General features: G+C 39.2%; 2 protein-coding genes and 1 non-coding gene across 3 annotated transcripts in view; all 3 read right to left on the bottom strand.

The window, feature by feature from the left end:
- c2cd3 (C2 domain containing 3 centriole elongation regulator) overlaps positions 1-10,375 on the bottom strand; it is a 14,837-nt gene extending 4,462 nt beyond the window's left edge. Inside the window, exons 1-25 of the mRNA XM_008309288.3 lie at positions 10,140-10,375; positions 9,233-9,502; positions 8,307-8,464; positions 7,936-8,105; positions 7,622-7,755; positions 7,399-7,525; positions 7,181-7,309; positions 6,956-7,103; positions 6,780-6,868; positions 6,442-6,633; positions 6,237-6,352; positions 5,718-5,836; positions 5,393-5,524; positions 4,607-5,062; positions 4,378-4,526; positions 3,813-4,056; positions 3,518-3,701; positions 3,262-3,445; positions 2,985-3,157; positions 2,764-2,899; positions 2,090-2,358; positions 1,710-1,790; positions 1,029-1,637; positions 139-462; positions 5-43 (exon numbers count right to left, since the gene is read on the bottom strand). Coding sequence (XP_008307510.1) covers positions 5-43; positions 139-462; positions 1,029-1,637; positions 1,710-1,790; positions 2,090-2,358; positions 2,764-2,899; positions 2,985-3,157; positions 3,262-3,445; positions 3,518-3,701; positions 3,813-4,056; positions 4,378-4,526; positions 4,607-5,062; positions 5,393-5,524; positions 5,718-5,836; positions 6,237-6,352; positions 6,442-6,633; positions 6,780-6,868; positions 6,956-7,103; positions 7,181-7,309; positions 7,399-7,525; positions 7,622-7,755; positions 7,936-8,105; positions 8,307-8,464; positions 9,233-9,502; positions 10,140-10,191 — 4,684 coding nt within the window. The 5' untranslated portion in view covers positions 10,192-10,375. The remainder of the gene's footprint in view (positions 1-4; positions 44-138; positions 463-1,028; positions 1,638-1,709; positions 1,791-2,089; positions 2,359-2,763; positions 2,900-2,984; positions 3,158-3,261; positions 3,446-3,517; positions 3,702-3,812; positions 4,057-4,377; positions 4,527-4,606; positions 5,063-5,392; positions 5,525-5,717; positions 5,837-6,236; positions 6,353-6,441; positions 6,634-6,779; positions 6,869-6,955; positions 7,104-7,180; positions 7,310-7,398; positions 7,526-7,621; positions 7,756-7,935; positions 8,106-8,306; positions 8,465-9,232; positions 9,503-10,139) is intronic.
- A 483-nt stretch (positions 10,376-10,858) lies between these two features.
- p4ha3 (prolyl 4-hydroxylase, alpha polypeptide III) lies at positions 10,859-20,761 on the bottom strand. Its single transcript, XM_008309280.3, has 13 exons — positions 20,238-20,761; positions 18,488-18,642; positions 18,122-18,345; positions 16,715-16,864; positions 16,586-16,637; positions 16,239-16,396; positions 15,325-15,501; positions 13,791-13,855; positions 13,342-13,501; positions 12,848-12,910; positions 12,322-12,390; positions 11,896-11,992; positions 10,859-11,368 (listed from the first exon to the last, which is right to left on the bottom strand). Exons 1-13 carry the CDS (start codon positions 20,411-20,413, stop codon positions 11,298-11,300), a joined length of 1,617 nt encoding a protein of 538 aa, XP_008307502.1. The 5' UTR covers positions 20,414-20,761; the 3' UTR covers positions 10,859-11,297.
- On the bottom strand, positions 17,191-17,272 carry trnal-uag (transfer RNA leucine (anticodon UAG)). The gene has a single exon. It is a non-coding gene; the product is annotated as a tRNA-Leu (tRNA).
- Positions 20,762-20,858: the final 97 nt, after the last annotated feature.

The following is a 20,858-nucleotide window of genomic DNA, read 5'->3' as shown; positions in this document are numbered from 1 at the left end:
CAGCAGCTTGGCGTCACCTCACTCTGCTCTGCTAGAGGACAGCCTACAAGAGAAAAGGATATATCAATTAATTAGGTGCATGCACAATTTCTTCTTGAAAAATAAGATTTTTTTTTTACAATTTTCAACGTAACTCACTTTTCAGATTCAGATGCATGGCCCTGTCCACTGTGACAAAGACAGAAAAGGAATCCTCGACACTGCTTTCAGTGTGTGGTATGGATAAAATGTCTGACATAATTTGAGGAGATTTATTTTCTTTTCTGCTTTGTGTTGATTTTTTTGGTGTCGTAGGTGATGCGATTAGCGCTGCAGTTTCCATCTCCTCTGATAAGAGCTCCACCTGGCTGTCAGATTCATCAGGTGCCTCCTCTGGGGCAGCACTTGCTGTCAGGGTGATGTGAATTCTTAGAGCTGCCCCCTGTAGGTCTGCAGCAGAGCTTCTGAACAGTGGATACACGCCTGTAAAAATCAAACGTATACGTAATGTATGTCAAATAACCGTGTATAGGAAATATTGACATTTAATAATGACACTGAGGGGCTACGACAAACTGTTACTCCATTCAAATATTTCATTTAATTTAATTTTCACTTTTTGCCTTATTTTCACTAACCCTGGAAATTGGGAACAATTCAGATCAGAGTCCAAACTGCTCAGCTGCACAAACCTCATGAGACCTAAGTTTATTTAAGATGTTATAATGGATTCTAACTGGATTCTGTGTGAATTCAATTTCATGTGAATAATTTAAGAAGTAATCCTCAGCCCACTGTGAGGTTGTATTGACTTTTAATTAAAAATTACATTTTAATAAATGTTTCACTGTAAATTACGAACCAATTGTCATCACAGAAAAAATGCTTTTACTTATAATAGTGGTAGTGAAGGCGGATAAGTTCCAGTACTTTGGGACACCATCCAATGGTATGGAAAAGCAAAAATTAAAAAGTGTGTAGAGAGAGTGAATTTAGGCAAGACATGCTACATTTAGCGTTCAATTAAAACGAAAAAAATTATTACTTACCACTAAGTGACAGCTTCTGGTTGGACATTTTTGCAAGAGAAGACATATCTACAAAAGCTGAGCCAACGAGTCGGTCGGTGTCAGTGGGTCTCCTGGTTTTGTCCTTATTAAAGGAAACCCACAGCTGCACCTCCAGCCTCTCCTCTCGTAGATACCACAGCAAAGGTTGAGTCATCCTCATCCTCGCAGTTCTATTTCCTTTAAAATCTACTGTGGTCTGTCCATCCTCCCCCTCTGTAACAAGGGGGTGTACCATTTGCGAGGTGAAAGCCTCCTGATCATAAAACTTGTACCTGACATAGCAATAGGTGGAGCGCTGCAGATCAATCTGGTTGGGGAGGAGCAAACAGTGGAGTGGAACCCAAGCTCTGGGCGTCGAAAAAGTCAGAGTGAGTGTCCTTGTGTTTTCTTCGAAGGAGTCTTCCACATCCTTAGTTTCACAGTCACTCTGCATCATCCAGCCTAAACCCTGAGCAGCCTTGATTACTTTTTCCCGATCTGAGTGGTGGGCAAAATTGACAGAAATCTCTAGACCACCAACCAGGATTTGGGAATCCTGAGTTGAACTTTTATCCTTAGGTAAATAGACTCCAAACCAGCCAGAAATACCTGGAATAAAAAGTCTGTTATTAGAAACTATACCACTTCTAAAACATAACTATGTTATACTAGAAAACATACCTGTTCTTTTGTTAATTAGATCAGCCAATGGTATTTGGACTGAGCCCAACATCACATCTTTCTGACTGTTGAAGATCACACCTGCAAAATATAGAACACAATCAGACATTTTGATTGAACCTGAAGTTGTTGTTAATAAAGCCAATTTTAAATTGAAATAAGAGAAAAGGCTACAATCTCCTTGGTTCTAGTCAATTTGCACAATATTTACATAAAAACATTTTCCTCATTTTTAAATACTTCAATACACTTAATAAAACTGAATTAAAGATTTTTTCTCAGTTTCATATCTTTACTGTAGTCAATGGGAGAAAAAAAGAGCATAAAGAACTAAATTGTCTGCGATGTTGATGCATAGTGATTGAATATTTGTCTTTAACCTTTACGATTGTCTCTGTTCCACAGAGTAAAGGCAGCAGAAGCCCTCTCCAGCACCTCGGCCAGGCTGCAGGTTTCTCCGCTGCTCATCTGAACCAGCAAATCACATGACAACTCTGTGTGGTGGTCAAACTCGGGGCAAAATGTTTTGGCAACAATCCTTGTCGACCTCGACTCTCTTTCAGGAGAAAAGGAGAGCTGGACTGTGGCATATGCGTTAACGCCCGCATCAACAAAGTACTGAAACCTTTCATCCTGTTTTGATAAAAAACTGCAACAGAAAATGCAAAATGTCATAAAAAAATCAGGATGTGATTTTCTAAAAAGTTGATTTCAGTAACATTTCTGTATCAGGTAATATTTAGTTAATATCAGAACATTTCTGAATAACACCAATTCCCAGCGACAGAAACTCTGCCTGCATTTCCAAGTCAGTCATGTTACTGGATGTCCTTCTCACTGGGATGTACTTAAGTATTTAGAGTTTTAAATGGTCCATCATATCAACATTTGTTCATTTTCTCTGTCCTACCAAGAAGGTAATATCTGACCCAGCTTTAATTTTATGAAGATATAACATAAACTAAAGGATCGTATGTTAGTTACTCCCACCTAATGATAAGGTCTGAACAGCAAAATGTTCTTCATTTTCATTCATTCATTGCTACTCATGTACCTTGCTGCTGCCCGCAGACCTGATGCTCTTCGAACTTTGACCACAAGCGTCACAACACGAGAGGCAGCTCCTCTACCAGTCAGTGCTTCAGGCCTGACGGGCCGGTGTTTGTACTGAATGCAAACATCTAGGAGACCTTAAAAAAGGAGTTACAAAATGAATATGCTAAATACTGGATTTGTTCCCATTTTCTGATGTCAGCACTTTGTGTGTTTAAATACCTGAGGGCTGGATGTGATGTCCTGTGGGACTATCTGTCCTTGGAATCAGGGGCAGGGAGAACATTTGAGGGTTGTTGGGTTGGTGTTTCTGCATGGTGATCATTGCACAGAGCTTGGACAGTGGAAGCAGTCCTTTGGCCACAAGCTGATCTCTGACATTTGGATAATAATATCTGCAAAAAATAATAAATGAGAAATGAACTTATCTTAAATAAAATCAGAGCCTATTTGCATTTCTTAGCTGACGGAGGATTAACAATTCGGTGAAACCACAAACCTGCACCACACTTCAAACTGGACACCTCCTCCACTGCTGGCACCTCGACTTGAAAGAGAGCTGAGCAGCAACCTCTGCACAGGAAACCCTTCAGGAGCCAGAAGAACGTGCGTCTCCATGTGGCTAAATATTGGGTCCGGCACACACAGAGTGGTGGTGGTACGAAACGGCTTTAGGCTGACGTCTGTTGAGGATGAGAGTTTTAAATGAAACACCAATTAAAGATTTTAGTTTTGAGAAGTAAAAACGGACTTACTACTCTCTGTGACCATTTGGTCCACAGCTGTGGCTGTCTCATCATCATGACTTGGAAAACTATACTGGACATAGCAGTCTGCTTCACCCCACACCGTTGACTGCAGAGGTGTCAGCCCCTTCACCTTCTCCACTCTTATCACGAACACATGCTCCATCATTGGTTCATTAAATGCTGCAACAGCCTGAGAGAAATACATGAGGGTTTAAAAAAACTCATCAGCAGAAGTTGACACTGACTTGTTTGTTTCATTTGCTTGTACATAAGTATTTATGTATTTCATAAAAGCACAGACCTTGGTTTCTGGACGTGGATGATGATCAGACGGAAGAACTGGTTTCACAAGAGGAAACAAAGTGCCATATTCCTCATCCTTTATGCACTGCAGGGCCGCGATCTGCTCTGACTTTCCCATAGCCAAAATAACCCTGAGGTTTCCTTTACAAGCTCCGGAGAACACATCTATGACTGGCATGTAGCAGTCTACGCCTAAAACAGGATACTGTGCCTCAAGTAGAAGGTGAGTGACCTTTGGATCCCTGGAGGGCAGGAACCAAAAAGGAGCATAAATAAAACTTCAATTAAATAATCATTAATTGAATTTTAGAGGTCGCCAGAGAAACACAATTACAAATGCCACACATTTGCCTAAAGGGGGAAATATTGTGGTATATATTTTTTAAGAGGAAGGAAATGAGGTGAAGCAAAACATTCTTGACAGAGTCAAAAAAAAAATTCTGCCCTCACAATTTCTCCATATCTCTGTTTTACTGAAAATGTGTTGTGTTGGTAACATCACAATTATAATATGATTACAAGTTCTTCTCAGACAAAACTATGTTTGCCTTTTCCCAACTTACCTAAAAGACATGTAGAACTGGTGCAGAGGTAATTTAACAAGGCCCAGAAGTCGATCCTCTGAACTTCCTGTTTTTTGCCACACTTCAATTATAATCATGTTATTCTTCATCCTTTCCAGGAGCTTACTGGTCAAAGCCACAGGAGTCACCTAAGACCAAAGATGTACAGAATCAACTGAGTTAATACATCACACTGGTTTTAAAGCTGAGCACCTGATTTTCGACATACCTGAACAAAGTTGAAAGTTGGATTTTTCTGACCCCAGCTGACATTTGATCTCGTCATCTCATCACACCAAAAGAGTTTACAGTTCAAGTAAACATTTGGAGTTTGCAAGGGCCCACAGGTGAAGTTCTTTCCCTCTGGTACCATGAGCAGAGTGTGCAGAAGTACTTCAAGGTTGTCATCCACGTGCTGACATGGTTTATTCTCAAATGTGTTAAGACTTGGATGAAAAAATGATTCTTTCAATGGTTGATGTAGACTCCAGTCATTTATCTGAGAGTCTTTTTCAGGGTGAGAAGGAAAATGTTCTTTGCTAGTTTGAGCAAAATGAGGTCTGGAGCCGGTTTTCCTTGGAGGACTCGGTGCAGTTGGTAAAGAAGATTTGTATCTGTGAGCTAGCTGGCTTTTGTCTTTTATAGGTGTGGAAACCTTGCTGTCTGTTGCAAGTTCTAGACATACCTGAAAAAAGAGAAAAAAATATAGGAACACTGGATCCACAGTCATCCAGCCTGAAGACATAGGGACTTTTTCTAAACAGATGACAGAGTTGGACAAATCACAACTTTATCTCCAAACAGCTCATCCTCTCTCTCTGATCTTTTTTCCTCCACTTATGCATTCTATAGCCTTCTAATACATAATCATTATATATTATTACAACTTAGCCTTCTAATACATAATCATTATATATTTTCTTGAATGAAGGATTCTAGTCAAGACTCCCACATGAGTTTGAAGAGGGTTTGAATATTACACTTATAATAAGGCTCTGTTGTCCTAAGTACATACCCTAAGAGGTCCAATTGCCAGTGTTTCACAGTTTGCCTCCAGACTTTGCACAGGAAGGACCAAAGCCTGACTCAGCTGCTTGTCCTGCAGCAGATCACGCAGTGGATGAACTGCTTTACCAATGAGAACAGGCTAAAATAGGAGAAAACATGGTCACTAGCTGAAAAAATACAATGGCTTTACAGTATGTTGAATATTTACTTTGCCAAATCTTGATTATCAAATTGTTCCACATTTTCATGTCTGGATACAAGCAATACAACAGTATTGGATTTGTCATTACCCGACCTTTACAAACATAAAAAAATGAGTCTGCTCAACTTACTTTTTTTTGGTGGCTCTTTCTTGAGAAAATCTTGAACACCAAATCTGTTTGACACCACTTTATGACAGATTCTGTGCTGAAGTCCACAGGAAACACAGAATGCTGAAGGAAGTTTACCTCTTGTAAAACAAAGACAGAAAATATGAGTAATTATTTTTTTAAGTACAAACATGAGCTGTTCTTTAGTCCAGCATAGAGACAAGGAGACGACTTTTGTCTCATCCTGTTGCTAACTGAAGTTTAGAAACATGACTCTGTCAGTATTGTCAAACTATTGGCAAAACCAAATATGTATAATACTATAGAAAATGTCAAAGCGGATTGGTTCCATTTCTAATGAGCTTACAAGTGGGGAAAGCATACATAATTTAACCATCACCGTTAGTTTTACAGGGAAGTGGATTTTATGCCCTTTGATTAAAATGGATTTAAAGCTCAAACTGAGTCAAAGCTGTGGTTATAAAGAGGTTAGTTAGAGTAAAATAAACAAACAGTTGTCTTTAACGTTAGGGCTCATACCTCCCCCTGTGACTTTACTGGAAGCAACTCTGGCCACGTCTCCATTGTTGCTTTTTCCATAAACATGTCGACTGGAGGTGGATGTTCTTGGTAACATGTACTCTACAAAGTAAGTGCTTTCATGAAAAGAGAGAGAGAGGTCATAAAACACTGACATATGATTGGTTTGTTTACTGTACTATAAAGAAACATTTATTGTTCATACCATTTTTGATTAGTCATTTGTCGAAGAGGTTTCCCTTTACTCAAATTAGTTCTTGTTGCTGAGGTCGTAGAAAGAGTCAGGGTGTCAATGGTCACGATGATCACACGAATGAAATTCAGCAACGCCAACTGCTCTTCACTTAGTCCACAGAGAGCAACAGCATCTGGGGGATCCTGATGCTGGAAGTCAGTACTGGACAAAAAATAGAAATCAACGTCTTAGAGGTATAAAAAGTACAATTACTTATTAGTGATTATTTCATTTTCTCAACCTGGCCTGACACCCATGACATTTACAATCCATTCAATAAACCACAAATACAAAGTAAAAGCTCTTACCCCTCATTCATCCTTTTTGGCTGTTTTTTAAGTGGGGGTAAAGTTTTTTTACCACTTGTCTCTGTGACCTCTGGTCTTGTATCAGATATCTGAAGGAAGACGACCAATGTTTTAAAAGGACAATCTTGCCAAAACACAACAAAGTACTGCACTGCCAGACATTGGTGACTACTTACTGGAGACTTGTAAAATAAATTTTCTAGTAAGCTCTGATCATACTGAGGATCATCAGTTTCACTATCACCACAAACACTGCTGTGGCCAAATATACAGTCAGGGGAGACACTGTCCCGGTCCAGTTGAGGAGGAGGTGATGTGATTAGCCTTTAAAAAAGAGTGCAGGAAAATAAAAAATAAAAACTTAAATTATCTGTCATGTTTGAAATTACAAAGACAAATACCTGCCAAAGAGAATATCTATGGCTTTGTGGGTAACGTCGTCAGCACCATCAAAAACATCAGGGACATCAATTGAGTGTTCAGGAAATGATTGGGAATCAAGAAACATTCCAGAGGGAGAGGGAACAGTCCTGTCACAGAAGAGGGCAGAAGGCAGAAGTATCTATTTTATTTATGTTTTAAACACTCAAGGTTTTCAAGAACTTTTACAAAAACTAACCTTAAAGGTGGATGTATGGTACCACTAAGTAGAGGGGCATCGTTTGGTGCTGATGCAGAGTGTATGTCATATTTCAAAGCTGAACGCACCATGGCATCTCTTAACTTGTTTCCCCGCTCGGAAATAACTAAGAAAAAAAAAAAAGAATTTCAAAGGTTATATTTACAGATAATTACATTTAAAGAAAGAAGGAGATTTGTTGTTTTTTAATCCTGAGACCTACGTGAGAGGATGTCATTGGTCTTGTTTCCACCAGAGTCCTGACTTAAAGCATTTGCAGCTCTTTCACTGATCTCACAGCTGTTCACAGGCATCTGATTCTCAGCCAACTCTTCTTTTCCACCGTCTTGCTGGGGCCTTTGAATTAAAAATCATAATGAGCACATTTTAAATAATTCAACTTGAAGGTTCAGGTCTGTAATTTCTTCCAAAGATAACCAAACATTTTATTCTTCATTCCAGATTTTAAACATATATTCTTGGGATGAAAAGTACTAGTTGGGAATTTAACTGAGACTATAGATGACTGTTATTAACCTTGGTGGGTTTTTGCTGCTACTCTTCACTAATCGTTTCCCACTGCTAGCTGAGAGTGATCTTGGCTGCAAAGGAAGAGTTGCTGTGGCAGCCTCTGGTCCTTCTGTTGTGACCGTGTAGTCACTGCTGCTGTCATAGGTTTCAGCTAAGGGCTCCAAATTAAGTGAAACCTGAAGGACAAAAAAGAAAAAGATATGCTTTACAGAAGACCAAACACACTAAATACTTGTATATTCTTCCACAAGTTAAACCCCCACTACCCAAATAAAGACTTTGAAGTGTTGCTGAAGAAACATTAGTATTTTAAAATATTCATAGTACACCTCACACATTAAGCTGAGAGAGGCTTAATATATTTTTGTTTCACTTACTTGGAGCTCTCCTAGCTTTTCTGATGTAGGAGATACAAGTGTGAAAAATCCACTAATGGGGTGTGACAAGGACAGACGAGAGATTCCAGCAACCTGTGCCCGTGCTACTGGCAAATGATCAGCTTTTGTCAACACATCCAACACCAGTGAGCTCATATCTGTTAATAATAACAAATGAGTTTGTTAGACAGAATGCACAACCCATGAAACACAAACTCAGTAGACTTCCTAAAAATGAAATAAAACTATGTGTAGTTGGCTATTTACTTATATATTTTATAACATGATTTCATCCAGTCAAAAAGCCTCAACCCAAATACACACGCACTATCCCTGTCTCTTTTTCTCCTTCCATCAGCTCCTTTCAGGGGTCACAACCACAGCTCATCATCTGCATCTGTTTCAATCCATCTCAAACGTTCTCTACTGTAACGCCATGCAGGAGGTTTCTGCATGTTTGCAGTATTTTGAAAAAGTGAGTTGATGACTGTGTAAGTATAATATCTGAAAATCTTTTCAGTTATGAAAAAATAAGCAGATACTTATTTACCATGCAATACAACAAGTTATACAGCTCAGTGAACCCCAAAAAACAAAACACAAAGATGCCGCCAGACAGGGATTCTCTCCAGTAAGAAGAACAATAAGTCACAGACGTAATCGTGTTGCCCACAGGGAGCTCTGTTTCTAACATGATCAACTGTGTCAGGGATTACAGAGAGGGACAAATTATCTCTGGTGGTTCTCCAACATGATTTGAAGCTGCAATAACCATTGCAAATGTATCTACTAGGAACTGATACAGTTTGGGATTAAATGGTGCTTTTTCCTTGTACGTTTACCTTGTAGAATCATTCATAAACCAATATAACGTATGTACCATATGTACCTGACATTCTGGAGTGATGTCATACTCTCTCAATTACCTGTAAGATATGAGGTGAACTGTTTAGGCCCACAGCGAATGGCGTATCGCACTGTGGTCTTGACATTTCTTTGAGAAAGCTGAGATCCATCTTTAGGAAAAAAGTGTGTCTCATTGGAAGACTCTCCCCACCAGCGAAGCCTGACAAATGTCACAGACGGAGGTTTGTTAACTGTCCATAATAATCGACTTATTGTCACTCGCAGAAAACATCTAAGTGGACCCTCAACCAAAGGCGGGAGGCTGGTCGAAGGTGACACATCACTCGAGACTGTAAAAGAAAAATGTCACAGAACAAGCAAAACAATTATTGGGGTCAAACATATGTAAATGAACACAAACGCAAAATTTTGCATAAAAGCTAGGTTAAATGTGGGTAGCTAAAAGTAAGCAGAAATAAAAAAAAATAAAATGAGGAAAAAAATAAATAATTAACTACACTTAGCCTAAACAGGAAGGTTTAAAGTTTAGGTGAAACACATGTAGACGCATCCAAAACCATATCTGAATAATTGCTAGAACTGTTCCTCTAACATGGTAACACACAGCATGCATTTGAGTGCAATTTAAATGTTTTGTCTAGCCATTTTATCAAACTATTTAAGAATAACTATTTCGTAAATACATATTAATTTAACATAAAAAACTCTAATGACTACATTAAAAACTTAATAAGAAGAGGTGTCTCTTGGTTAGGGTCTTTGAGATATACAACTTAAACATTACCACTAGCCTAGCTTTTTGTGTTCTACAATACAAGATTTACAACATGGTAAAGTTTAGTGTGTGTGATAACAAAAACCAACCGACCGAAGACACCAAAGACTTATGCAAAGTAAACAATATCTACTTCCGACATTACTGCGTTAGCAGACTAAGCGGCTAGCCGAGCTAGCAGCACCGTTTACCTTTTCTTTTGCTGTTTCCACTTTGAAGCACTTTCTGTTTCTTGCTCTTCATTCCTCAAGCAAGTGTTCCGCGAGTTCTCAGACCATCGCTTGTTTCATTATTGGTCATAACTTTTTTTTAAATCCGTCTTTCAGTAATAATCCTTTAAACACAATTGGAATAGCAGTTAGCTGACAGTCGCGCGCACTCACATCAACGTAAACAGTCGTTTAAACGGCAGCGCGCAAATCCATCTCCTAGGAAACCTTCGACCCTCCCACGGTGCCCATGGTAGAACAAGGCATTCTGGGAATTTGAGTAATTTTTGGTCGTCGCTGCTCAAAAGTCACTGCAGCAAGGGAGGTTCTCACACCACTGAATATATTTATTCAGTCATATTTTTTGATTATTCAGAAATTGACTTGACAGGGGCAAACAGGGAAGTAAAACAACCTTTAGAAGTGCAGAGAAGGAGTTATAAGGGCAGATAGGTAAGCTGTGAGAATTAAACCTCCTTTAAGTCATGGTGACAGGTGGGAATCAGAATAATGTTTAACAGCAGAAATAAGATTCAAGTACTGGTCCAGTTTGGATTTTTGGGTATAGTATTACATATATTTTCAGCCAAAACACCATCATTTATTGTCTTCCACTTAAAATGAAATTATGTGGAAATTACTGGAACAACATACATGTTACATGTACAAATACACATGTTGTCTTTCAAATAAATTACTGGAACAACATACATGTTATGCACTGTTGTACAAATACACATGTTGTCTTTCAAAACTCGTTCCAAACTTCCAAATTTCATCACAGTTCAGCTGCGCTGACCTTACAGCTGTAAATGTCTTAGCCCCAGACAGTTGCAGCCACAGTACTGTAGAAACGAGCCAGCACAGGGAAAAGCCCTGATCATTGAACTCCAACCGTCTAAGTGTACGAAGACAAGTCCTCTCTGTAAGAAAAGCTCTTCCGCTCTGGGACCTATTATCGCCTGTGGGCGTTGTTCGTCTTCTGCAGCAGACAGCAGGCTGTTTGCTTCAGGCCCTGTGGCTCCAATCACAGATGCAGGCTCCTCCTTCCCACTTCCTTTGCCTGTGTACGTTCACATTTTAGCTGCCTCTTGATGTGATTTTACTCTAAGGAACCCAACAAATGCATTCAACACCCTCTCACTTGTCAGGATTAAGGCTGCAGGGATGATGGAACTCTTGACCTTGCTCATGAATCCATTTGTTCGCCACTGAAATAAACAGATAAATCCAAACATGTTTATATGAACATGAACTGTTTTCAGTTCTTTATATAGGTGGACTTGTCTTTGCATGAGAAAACATTGAAAAGCAAAAAAACTAAGGGGCATTGTGAAACAACCTCTTTGTTAATGCATAATTAATTTAAATTATTCATCAACATCAGAAAATTAAAAATTGATTTACTGCCACCAAATGTACTAAGAAAACTTTATGTTGTTAACTAAATTGTTCCCTAGGACACGTTGCAAAGTCACTGTAGCCTGAGCCAACCTGCAGCAGATGTTTTCCTTGTCAAGTGATGAGTCAGTGCCTGAGCTGTAATCTGTGTCATCTCTAACACATTATGCACAACAGATGTGGACAAACGTTTAGACACTTAGACACTAGTCTTTACTGGGTCACTGGAAAGTTCTTAACAGGAACGTGTGATATTCCTACAGGAGGGCTTAGTGTGTCTTATATGGTTCTGTCTCTATACATTTTCACTCAATGTCTTTAAACTACTGACTCATACCCCATTTGTCTCCAATCAGCACAGGGCACCCGGCATGCAGAGTGTCTTCATCTCCTTTACCATTTCTGTGGAGATTCCACCAGAAGATGGCAGCATTCTGTCATGTAGGAATACAAATATTCAGTAAAATAAACTTTTTTAGGGATGATGATTTTATAAACTTGTATCACGCAGGGGTCAAGTGATTAATCTGTGATAAAGTGATAATTAAGTACATACAAATATGCTTCTAGTAGTGTTATTAAAGCACATGACATAATTTAACTGATTTTCCTAAAATATTTTTGTTATAATGTAAGTGACACAAGAAAAGCAAGAAAACTAAAGTTTATTCTAGAAAGAAAATTGCCCTAAATGTAAATAAAAAAGTGTAGCATATCTATATATAATTTAAAGTTCTCCTTGAGTTATTTTCAGTGCACTTACTTCAACCACAGGAGCACTGAAGTTGGCGTAAATGAAGGCAGTTGACCCACCTGCCTGGACAGAGCTGAGCTGTAACAGAAAAGGAACATTCTTGTAGTTGGCCATTCAACTCCCAAACAATACAAATGGTGCATTACATATATGAAGCACCCACCAGCTGGACATCACTAAGACATCTTAAAATTACCCAAAAGATATTTTAAAGTAGCTCATTATTTCAGGGATATTTTAGACAAAGTTAGACAAACAACGTAAATATTTAGGAATAGAAAAAAATGCTTAATAGCTCAAAATATTCTAAAAGGTTGTTTAACATTATGGAAGACAGTTGCTTTGGCCAAGTTGGCTCTACAGTTATGGCTGCTCTGTCTGTTATTTAAAGACATGTATAAAACTGTTGATGTGAGAGCAGGTGTCTAACGGTTTCCAAGGTTTTGCACTGCCTTTGACATAAACATGGACCTCATTGTTTTTGGGTTTAAACTTTAGATCAGTCAACAGGAGCCAGCTCTCAGACTCTACTCACATAAATCATGAAGGTGGCCATTCGATTTCCAGTCTTCAAACTGAACACGGGACTAGAAGAAGACTGGTGAGAGAATGGACAAAGGATGGATGTTATATGTTAAACAAAACTTTTCTTTTCTTTTCCTTTCTGCCGCTCCTGTCTGCCGCTGCCACATCACATCAGCTGCCTCCATTTTACCCTGTTCTTCTCTTGTTCTTAATAACAGCTTTTCTCCACAACAAACAGTGCTCTGGTCGGCCTCTGTTGTGTTTTTATCTGTTACCTTTCTATCAACATAACAACAGATAAGAGGCTCAGAGCTGATACCTTGAACCCATCAGTCACTTTGACTACACACAGTAAAAATCCTGGCCCTTTATACTGTACATGTCCTGTACCACCCTCACATCTTTCTCCACCACATCTGATACAATTTTTTAAAGTGAACAAAATTAAATTTTTGCAAATGGCAAATCGGCGGGTTGTAAAAACAAGTATAAATATTATCTTACTGTGGCATGGTCAAAGTGAGGTTCATAATGACCACCAATCCCATAGTTCACCACCTGGAGATACTCGGCATATGGATGGTCCACATTTAAACCTGTGAGCATAGCAATCCGCTGGTCCATCCTCTGGATGGTAGGGTGCGCTGTATTTTTTATCCATGCACTAAATGAATAAGATGCATACATACATTTCAAATATTCAGTTAAAACATATATATTGGTTATGGCTAATTTTAGATAACATTAAGGTATTATATTTCCAGTTCTAATCTTTTTTTTATATTCCAAAAGTCACTTATTTGCCCCACAATCTACAGTGTTAACAACAGATCTGCTGCAACATGCTGCCACAAGGGGGTGCCAAAAAAATGTAAAAGATTTGACCTAGACTCAATCAAATGGTAAATACTGTACCACCTCTGTGGGAAACTGAACAGGTAAAGGTTTCGTACCTTTTGCTGATGCGATAATCTGCTGTTGCTTGTTTTTCTCCAGCTGCCACCACAGACCTGTTCAGCTGGTGAGGAAAAAGAGACAACATGAGCTGGTGATGTTTTTGTTTTTTTTTCTACAGCTGTAAGTCCCAACTTCCCATCTAAAATAACAAGTGAGAGCAGCTCCCAGCATGAAGGTTTTCAAATGATCATTTCATCATATCACCTTTCTTACTGCGTATTACTGTATGTGACCATTAGTGACACGAGAGAAATGTGAAAACTTTTATGATTTCTTGGACAACATATAGGTAAATCTGTTGTTCAGAGCAGCAGATTCAGATTATATTTGTGGACAGTTTGTAAAAACTGGAAACTGTTACAAACGTACAAACAAATGTATTGTGCAACACTGTTTTATCCTTATTAGGTAAAGATACACTGTGCCATTATTCTCTCTCTCTCTTTTCTCTCTCTCTCTCTCTCTCTCTCTCTCCCTGCTTGTACCTAATCTCACTTGGTCACTCTAGATTCCAGTTTATTTTATTACATTTTCAGGCACTGGGAGGGGCTGCTGTCAATATGCAAGAGACTTGTAAAACTCCTGGATGCCTGGACATTTTGTATCCCACCTCTGTAATTTCAAAATAAAATCAAAAACTCCCACCAAAGCTGGCTGTCTTCTGCTGTGAAACTTAGCCTAAAATGAATTTCTGTACTGCATGGAATCCAAACGAACATCATCATAGTTAGTGGTTCATAAAGTTTTGACGAGGGCAAAACTGTTGACCTAAACCAGACGTGGAGAAATCAGAGGCTGTGCAGAACCAAGTGTAAACCAGACTCATATTTGATAAATGCAGTTCCAAACTAATACCATTCCCTGTGCCTGTTTTCAATTAAACCACAAGCTGACATTATGATGAAATAAATGGACGGGATATTCCTTGTGGTATGGAAAGACAGCGAACAAAGCCAAAACCTCACAGAAACTATAGGGTAGTGCAGCAAAGTTATCCATCCATCAAATATTCCTAAAAGTGAGCCAGGCTTCAAGTATGCAAAGCTTATCCCAGCTAAACCCCAGCTGGTGCAATGACCCTACTGCTCTCCTACAGTTCATTTCCCTTTCTTCCTCCACCACAGGAGGATGGTTGGAAGACCCACAGAAAATGAAGAAAATGTGCTCAGAATTCAGAACGGTGCAAAGAGTTCTGGTGTCATTTAAGAAAAAAGATTATCATCTGAAGGTCCATGTGATCAGAGGTTATAGAATGAAGATATTACTGAGATATATTTTAACTAACAAATAATAATAATAATAATAATTATTATTATTATTATATTTCAACAAACACTTTAAAAGTCTTTCCAACTTTTGCCAAAAAAGATGATTTCATCTAGGTCACATTTCTTGTCTCTGATGAGGAGACTGAAACATTTTAAAGTATTACAAAACCATCTGAAGGAGTTAGGAAACCATGCACGGTGTCCATTTGTTGGACATGACACGTGTCTAATTCTGTGAACTTCCCTCAGTCCTGGCACTTACTCCAGGCCTGGCAATCGTCTTGATGTGTTGAGCCTCTGAATCAGTGATGAAGTCATGGAAGAGGACGACGTACGGCTGCAGGCTCATCACCTCACGTCTGGCTGGCAGCAGCAACAGCCCAGGGTTGTTGTTAGTGAAATAGTCACAGTAGAGTCTGGGGTTTTTAAAATGCATTGGCTGTTAGGAGAAACAGGCATCTGAAGTCCATTAACAGCATCAAAACATTTCTTTCGTTCACAGTTTGTTTCAACATATGCTCCGTCTCCCACTTTGTGTGGCCTACAATGTCTCTCTTCAAATGAAATCTTTTCAGCTCCCCAAAGCGTGGGAACATTTCTTGTTGTTGGGAGAGCACTGTCAGATCCTTCAGAGAGTTTTAATTTCTTTTTGGCAACATTTTAGTTTTCCCTGTTTAGATATCCTTTGGAAGATTCTGTGTCCTTTATTAAATTTAAAAAAATGTTTACTATATGTTTAAATGTGTGTTTAATTTTACAGTTTTTTACTAGTTTCTTTTTTTACATAAACATCATACACTTTCTATTTGTAAAACACTAAGCTAACTCTGCTACGTTAAGTTTCTCCAGGTCATTCTGGTCATTTTTAGCATTTCATGGCTTGGGGTTTTGAATAAATCAAATCTTAAGTATGAACAAAATTTGATACATTTCAAGCCTTTGTTTTATTAATTATCTTTTTTCTAGGAATTCTAATTAGTTTTTGTTTGAATTTTAGCTCATTCCGGGTGTTTTTCAGTTCTAAATATTTAATGCTACATTCTCATTAGCTTCTGCTACGTTAAAATATATGTAGACAGTCCTGGACAAAGTTAAAATGGTGGTTATTTTATTGCCTATACCTTCATTCTCCAAATGTGCCGTGTTGGAAAATGGTAGAAAACGTGTGTTACACACCTGTGAACCTTGGGTCTGACAGAGTCTCTCATATGTGTCTCTTGTTTGTAAATGACTGGAGGTCGGTCTCTTTGGCACTTTGTTCCAGCGGCTTGATGAACCCACCAGTAGCTTCTTATATTTCTTAATATTCTGCAGAACTCTAACATTCATCGGATCTAAGGGTTTAAAGGAAACACGTATCAACTCAAACCAACTGTTGGAGTTTGGACTTCATGTTTGCATTTGTCACTCGTGAGCTGCTCAAGGTGCAATGTCAATGTCAGTGTTGTTGTTTCTGCTTATGTTATAGTCCATTTGTTTTTCTAGCCTAAAACAAATGGACTGAAATTATCTGGAAGATTTACCATAAAGCAGTAACTCCTGGGAGAGACTTAGAGCGTTGGACACGTTTCCTGTCTGAAATGACAACCACAGAAGTTTAAAACACACACTCTCTAACTGTCCTGCTAGTGTGCTGACAATGATTGTCCTACTTTAAAATGAGAGAAAGCCAGGTGGTCCAGAACATCCTCCAAAGTCCCCTCATTCTCAGGCCTCCACTCTCCTCCTGCCCCTCTGAAGAGGTGCACCGACTCCTCCAACCACTGCACTGAGTGGTAGTAGTCCTCCTGCTCGTAGGCCACCTGTGCAAACACAGCAGCTTGGCTTACTTGGTTGGTTTGAATTGGTCCCAAGTCTCTCTATTGTATTACCGGCTGTTTATTTGTTCAGTGACCAGTGTTCCTAAAGCACATATGTTAAACTCAAGGTCCACAGTTATTTTGTGTGGCCTACGGGAGGTAAAAGATCATTTAAGGACTGAAGGTTGTTTCATATCATTGCAACAAATGTTAGAGATAGGATGAATGATATTAGCTTCCGTGGTCCCGGATCGAGTACAGGTGACAGAGGGGAAAGCGTTCAATATAGTGCAGGGTTAAAGAAAGAGGAAAGTGAAACATAATTTATCTGGCAGCGGTGGGATTCGAACCCACGACATCGAAATGACTGGAGCCTAAATCCAGCGCCTTAGACCACTCGGCCACACTACCTGTAAAAGGCTCATAATAAAGTCTATGTTGCTTCAGAATGTATGTTGGTCATGACTTAAAACAACAACAACGCATTTCAAGAGATCTATAAACAGATTTGTACTTGGGGTGTTCAAGGACATGCAGTATCACGTCATCAAATTCACCCAGAACCTGACTCATCTAGTTCAAATAAAACTGACCGTGGGGCCTGGGTATTAAACATCCACTGGATGTCCCCACTCCTCGTTTGCCTTTAAATCTTTTTCATGTGTGCTGTACACAAATGTACTATTGTATATAAAAAAAACAACTCTGAATGTTTGGCATGGATGTTTACAGGCTGGATCCTGTGTGAGGAAAATACATTATCTCACAGATGTTACAGAGTCGTTTCGGTTAAAGAGCAGATCATGTTTTCACTTGTGCTGTCGCTCGAGTTTCTCTGAGACGAAGACAAAAATGTCTAAAACGTTTGCATTCAAAGTGAGTTCATCGTCTGCCTACTGGTGATTCCAGTGGAATGCTGTTACAACATGTTTCAATGCTGCTCATACTGTACACTGAAAATTCAAAACCTGACACTTAAGGGCAACATACTGTATGAATTAAAAATGTATTATTTTTTTCATCTTTGATGCATTTCTTCCTTTAATCCACATTGTCTGCTTCAGGCTTTAACTTTAACTATTTTTTATAGTAATCATGAGTATATTTTCCATATATATTTAGATAAGCTTTATTCTGGGCTTACAATTAACTCTCTTCTGGCTTTTTGTGGCATCTGTGCCACATTTACTCAGCTTTCGGCTATTGTTAGAAAAGCAAGAAACAGAAAAGCAGAAAGCAGAAAAGTTATATTTTCTCTACCTTTCCAACCAGGAAGCAGTCATCGCCAGACAGTGGGACTAAAACTCCAGGAATGTAGATATCTGTGAGTTTCCCATTGGTCACTGTCTGGAAACGACCCTTTACGAGGCTCTCAACCTGAAGAGCGTACACATCCTGCAGCCTCATGAGCCCCTTGGCGGCCCCCTGGAGGTCTTCTAGTTTGGGCAGTTCAGCTTTGTCCTCCTCGTAACTGGACCTGAGAGCTGTAGAACAGAAAGGCCAAGAGGTGAGACGGGGGCTGGGTGACGACAGCTGGGAAGAAGAAGTAATAAAAAAAAGAAAAAAAGGAGGTGTTTAAGTTATCACCACCAGATGTGAGTGTCTGTCCGAGGACAGTGAGCTGACCCTGTGTGTTTTCCAGGGCTTCGTTGCTGTAGATGATGTTGGGCCACTCTGAATGCAGTCGTTTGATCAGAGTGAAAGAGACCAGAGGGTTCGTCAATGATGTGCCCGCGTCCTCGTACAGTTCAGTGTGCAGGTCGGACACTTTGGTGTAAAAGCTGTGAGAGAAAGGACAGGGGAAGAGGACGGACACGTTTTACAAGGATTTTATGATCCCAATAAAAGTTAAAGGTCCTGTGTCTAATATGTGAGAAGGGTTCATTGGATGGTAATCGAATGTGCTATCCAAAAGTATGGTTGGACCACTAGATACTTGTACTGAACCAAATCATTTGTAAAATTTGTATATTTTTAACTCTTATTCCCATAGTACTGTAGCAGAGGCAAAAAAGCACACACTACATTGGTGACTTTTTGTAGCTAACTTTGTCATCTTTGTGTCTTTACCATAAGTCACTGATCATCATACTGTAGCTGGCTACAAAATAGTTTTTCTTGTTTTGTAACAATGTCCAACTTGGTTCATAAAGAACAGGACATGGTGCTGTATGGCCAGTCGATGACTTCCAAAGCATTGGAGTCAAATTCATTTATCACATCTGCAAACAGCCTGAAAAGTTTAGGATATTAGTCGCAGCTTGGACGTGCTGTCAGCTTTGTGAGTTATGTTCCTCAGTAGAGGTTTCCAGATGCCAGAGCAGGACTGGGCACACCAGTGGACACCAGGGGGGAATTGTCCTCTCATCTACTACAATAGGAACCAGCTGCGTGACCAAAGTCATGACAGTTGGTCAAATTGTGCATTTTTGAAGTTTCCACACTGGGCTTTAAATTGCCACTTGATTGAGTGTATATTATCTAAGGGAATCCACAGCATTGTGGCAGCACACTGGATCTCTGGGCACAGAACCAGAGGTTTGCCACAGATGAAGTCATTAAAATAAAAAAATATGTAATACAGCAAAATAATGTAGTGGCTGATGCCAACTAAAGCCTTGCACTGACTGCCCTTAAACATCTCACACGACTGTGAGTAACAAGTAAGTTATTTGTGAATCATTCCTATTACTAAAAGATCCTGTTGGTATGTTGTGAGGATGACGTCCCAAAATACTCATCCATGTTATCTTTAAGTGTGGGAGCCATTTCTGGATTGGTAAACATTACAGGTCGAGATAAATAAATGAATACAATTCCAACACAGCTTTGTTTATTAACTGTTAACATTGCATTTAATTCTACGTATTATTATTTTGTTAACACGACAACCCGTGACTAATATCTGCATGTACAGGAGAGAGGCTGGAGGGAATACCAGTGTCTTCACTGAATGAGTCATTTTCCACCACCACATCACAAAAACATCAAATCAATGAGGCAGTAACTAGTATGAGTCAAAAATGACTTCATAAAACAAAGAAAGTTTTTTTTCACTCAGAGAAGTGAGGAGTGGCCTGACAGAAGAGTCTGTCTGTGTAAGATACTGTCTGATGATTTATCCCTGCCACAATGAAACAGTTCATAAATGTAAGTCCTTCAATGGGACTTTTCTTTTTAATGCATCACATACAAATCCTACCACCCCAGGGTTTTATTTTGCTCGTTCTGGTCTGATAAATGCACCACAACTGACTGGCTACAATATATAGCCTCTGCCAAAAAATAAATAAAAATTCTGCAATATATTCCATTAAAGAAATTTAAATAAAAACTAATAAATGAGCTTATTACCATCACCACTCATGTCACTCACCGTCTGATGTCCTCCAGTCTCTGAAGCTCCTGGTCTATGTATGTCCTCAGGTGGTGCACCAGTTTCTCTTCAACTCTGATTACCTGCTGACCGTTCAGCAGCGATGTGAACATTTCTGCCGAGGCCATGTTAACCACACAGGTCACAGTCAGGAGACTCCATCTCAGATCCGCCATTCCGCAGATCTCTATTTATTGCAGCAGCTGCCGCAGCTTTAAACGCTGATCTGCTCTGAGCAGTTTTTCCTCCAGCACTCTCCTCGTGTGCGTGGGAATGTCCCACTGATTTGAGATCATCTTTCACGAAAAGACTCTCTCACTCAAATCACTGTCACAAGTGTTACAAGGGAGTTTAGTTGGAAGGAAATTGTGACATCTACTGGCTATTTTGCACAACACCATTCGCCCGTGCTTCCGTCATAACGTTTATGAGGTTAATAATGATATTGGGATTAGATTCTAGGTGTGTTTGTGTTGTGTCTGTGCTCTTCTGCTTGACATTGTCTTAAATCATCAATGCACTCATAAAAATGTTTATTTGAAATACATTATATTTAATATAATTAAATATAATTAAATTAGATATAAACGTTAAGAAATTAAATAAAAGTGGAAGGAGAGT

This window comes from Cynoglossus semilaevis, chromosome 4, assembly GCF_000523025.1.
Source record: "Cynoglossus semilaevis isolate Cse_v1.0 chromosome 4, Cse_v1.0, whole genome shotgun sequence".
Taxonomy (NCBI): domain Eukaryota; kingdom Metazoa; phylum Chordata; class Actinopteri; order Pleuronectiformes; family Cynoglossidae; genus Cynoglossus; species Cynoglossus semilaevis.
Note: the sequence above shows the minus strand (reverse complement) of the source record. Positions and strands in the feature narration are given on the sequence as shown.

Excerpts from the sequence above, each read along its gene's own strand:
- p4ha3 (XM_008309280.3), bottom strand. The coding sequence starts at position 20,413 with ATGGCGGATCTGAGATGGAGTCTCCTGACTGTGACCTGTGTGGTTAAC. Across the intron at positions 12,911-13,341 it reads CTCACTTTGACCATGCCACA|TCTTCTTCTAGTCCCGTGTT; the intron begins GTAAGATAATAT and ends TTCTCTCACCAG. Across the intron at positions 12,391-12,847 it reads TGGCCACCTTCATGATTTAT|CTCAGCTCTGTCCAGGCAGG; the intron begins GTGAGTAGAGTC and ends TTTCTGTTACAG.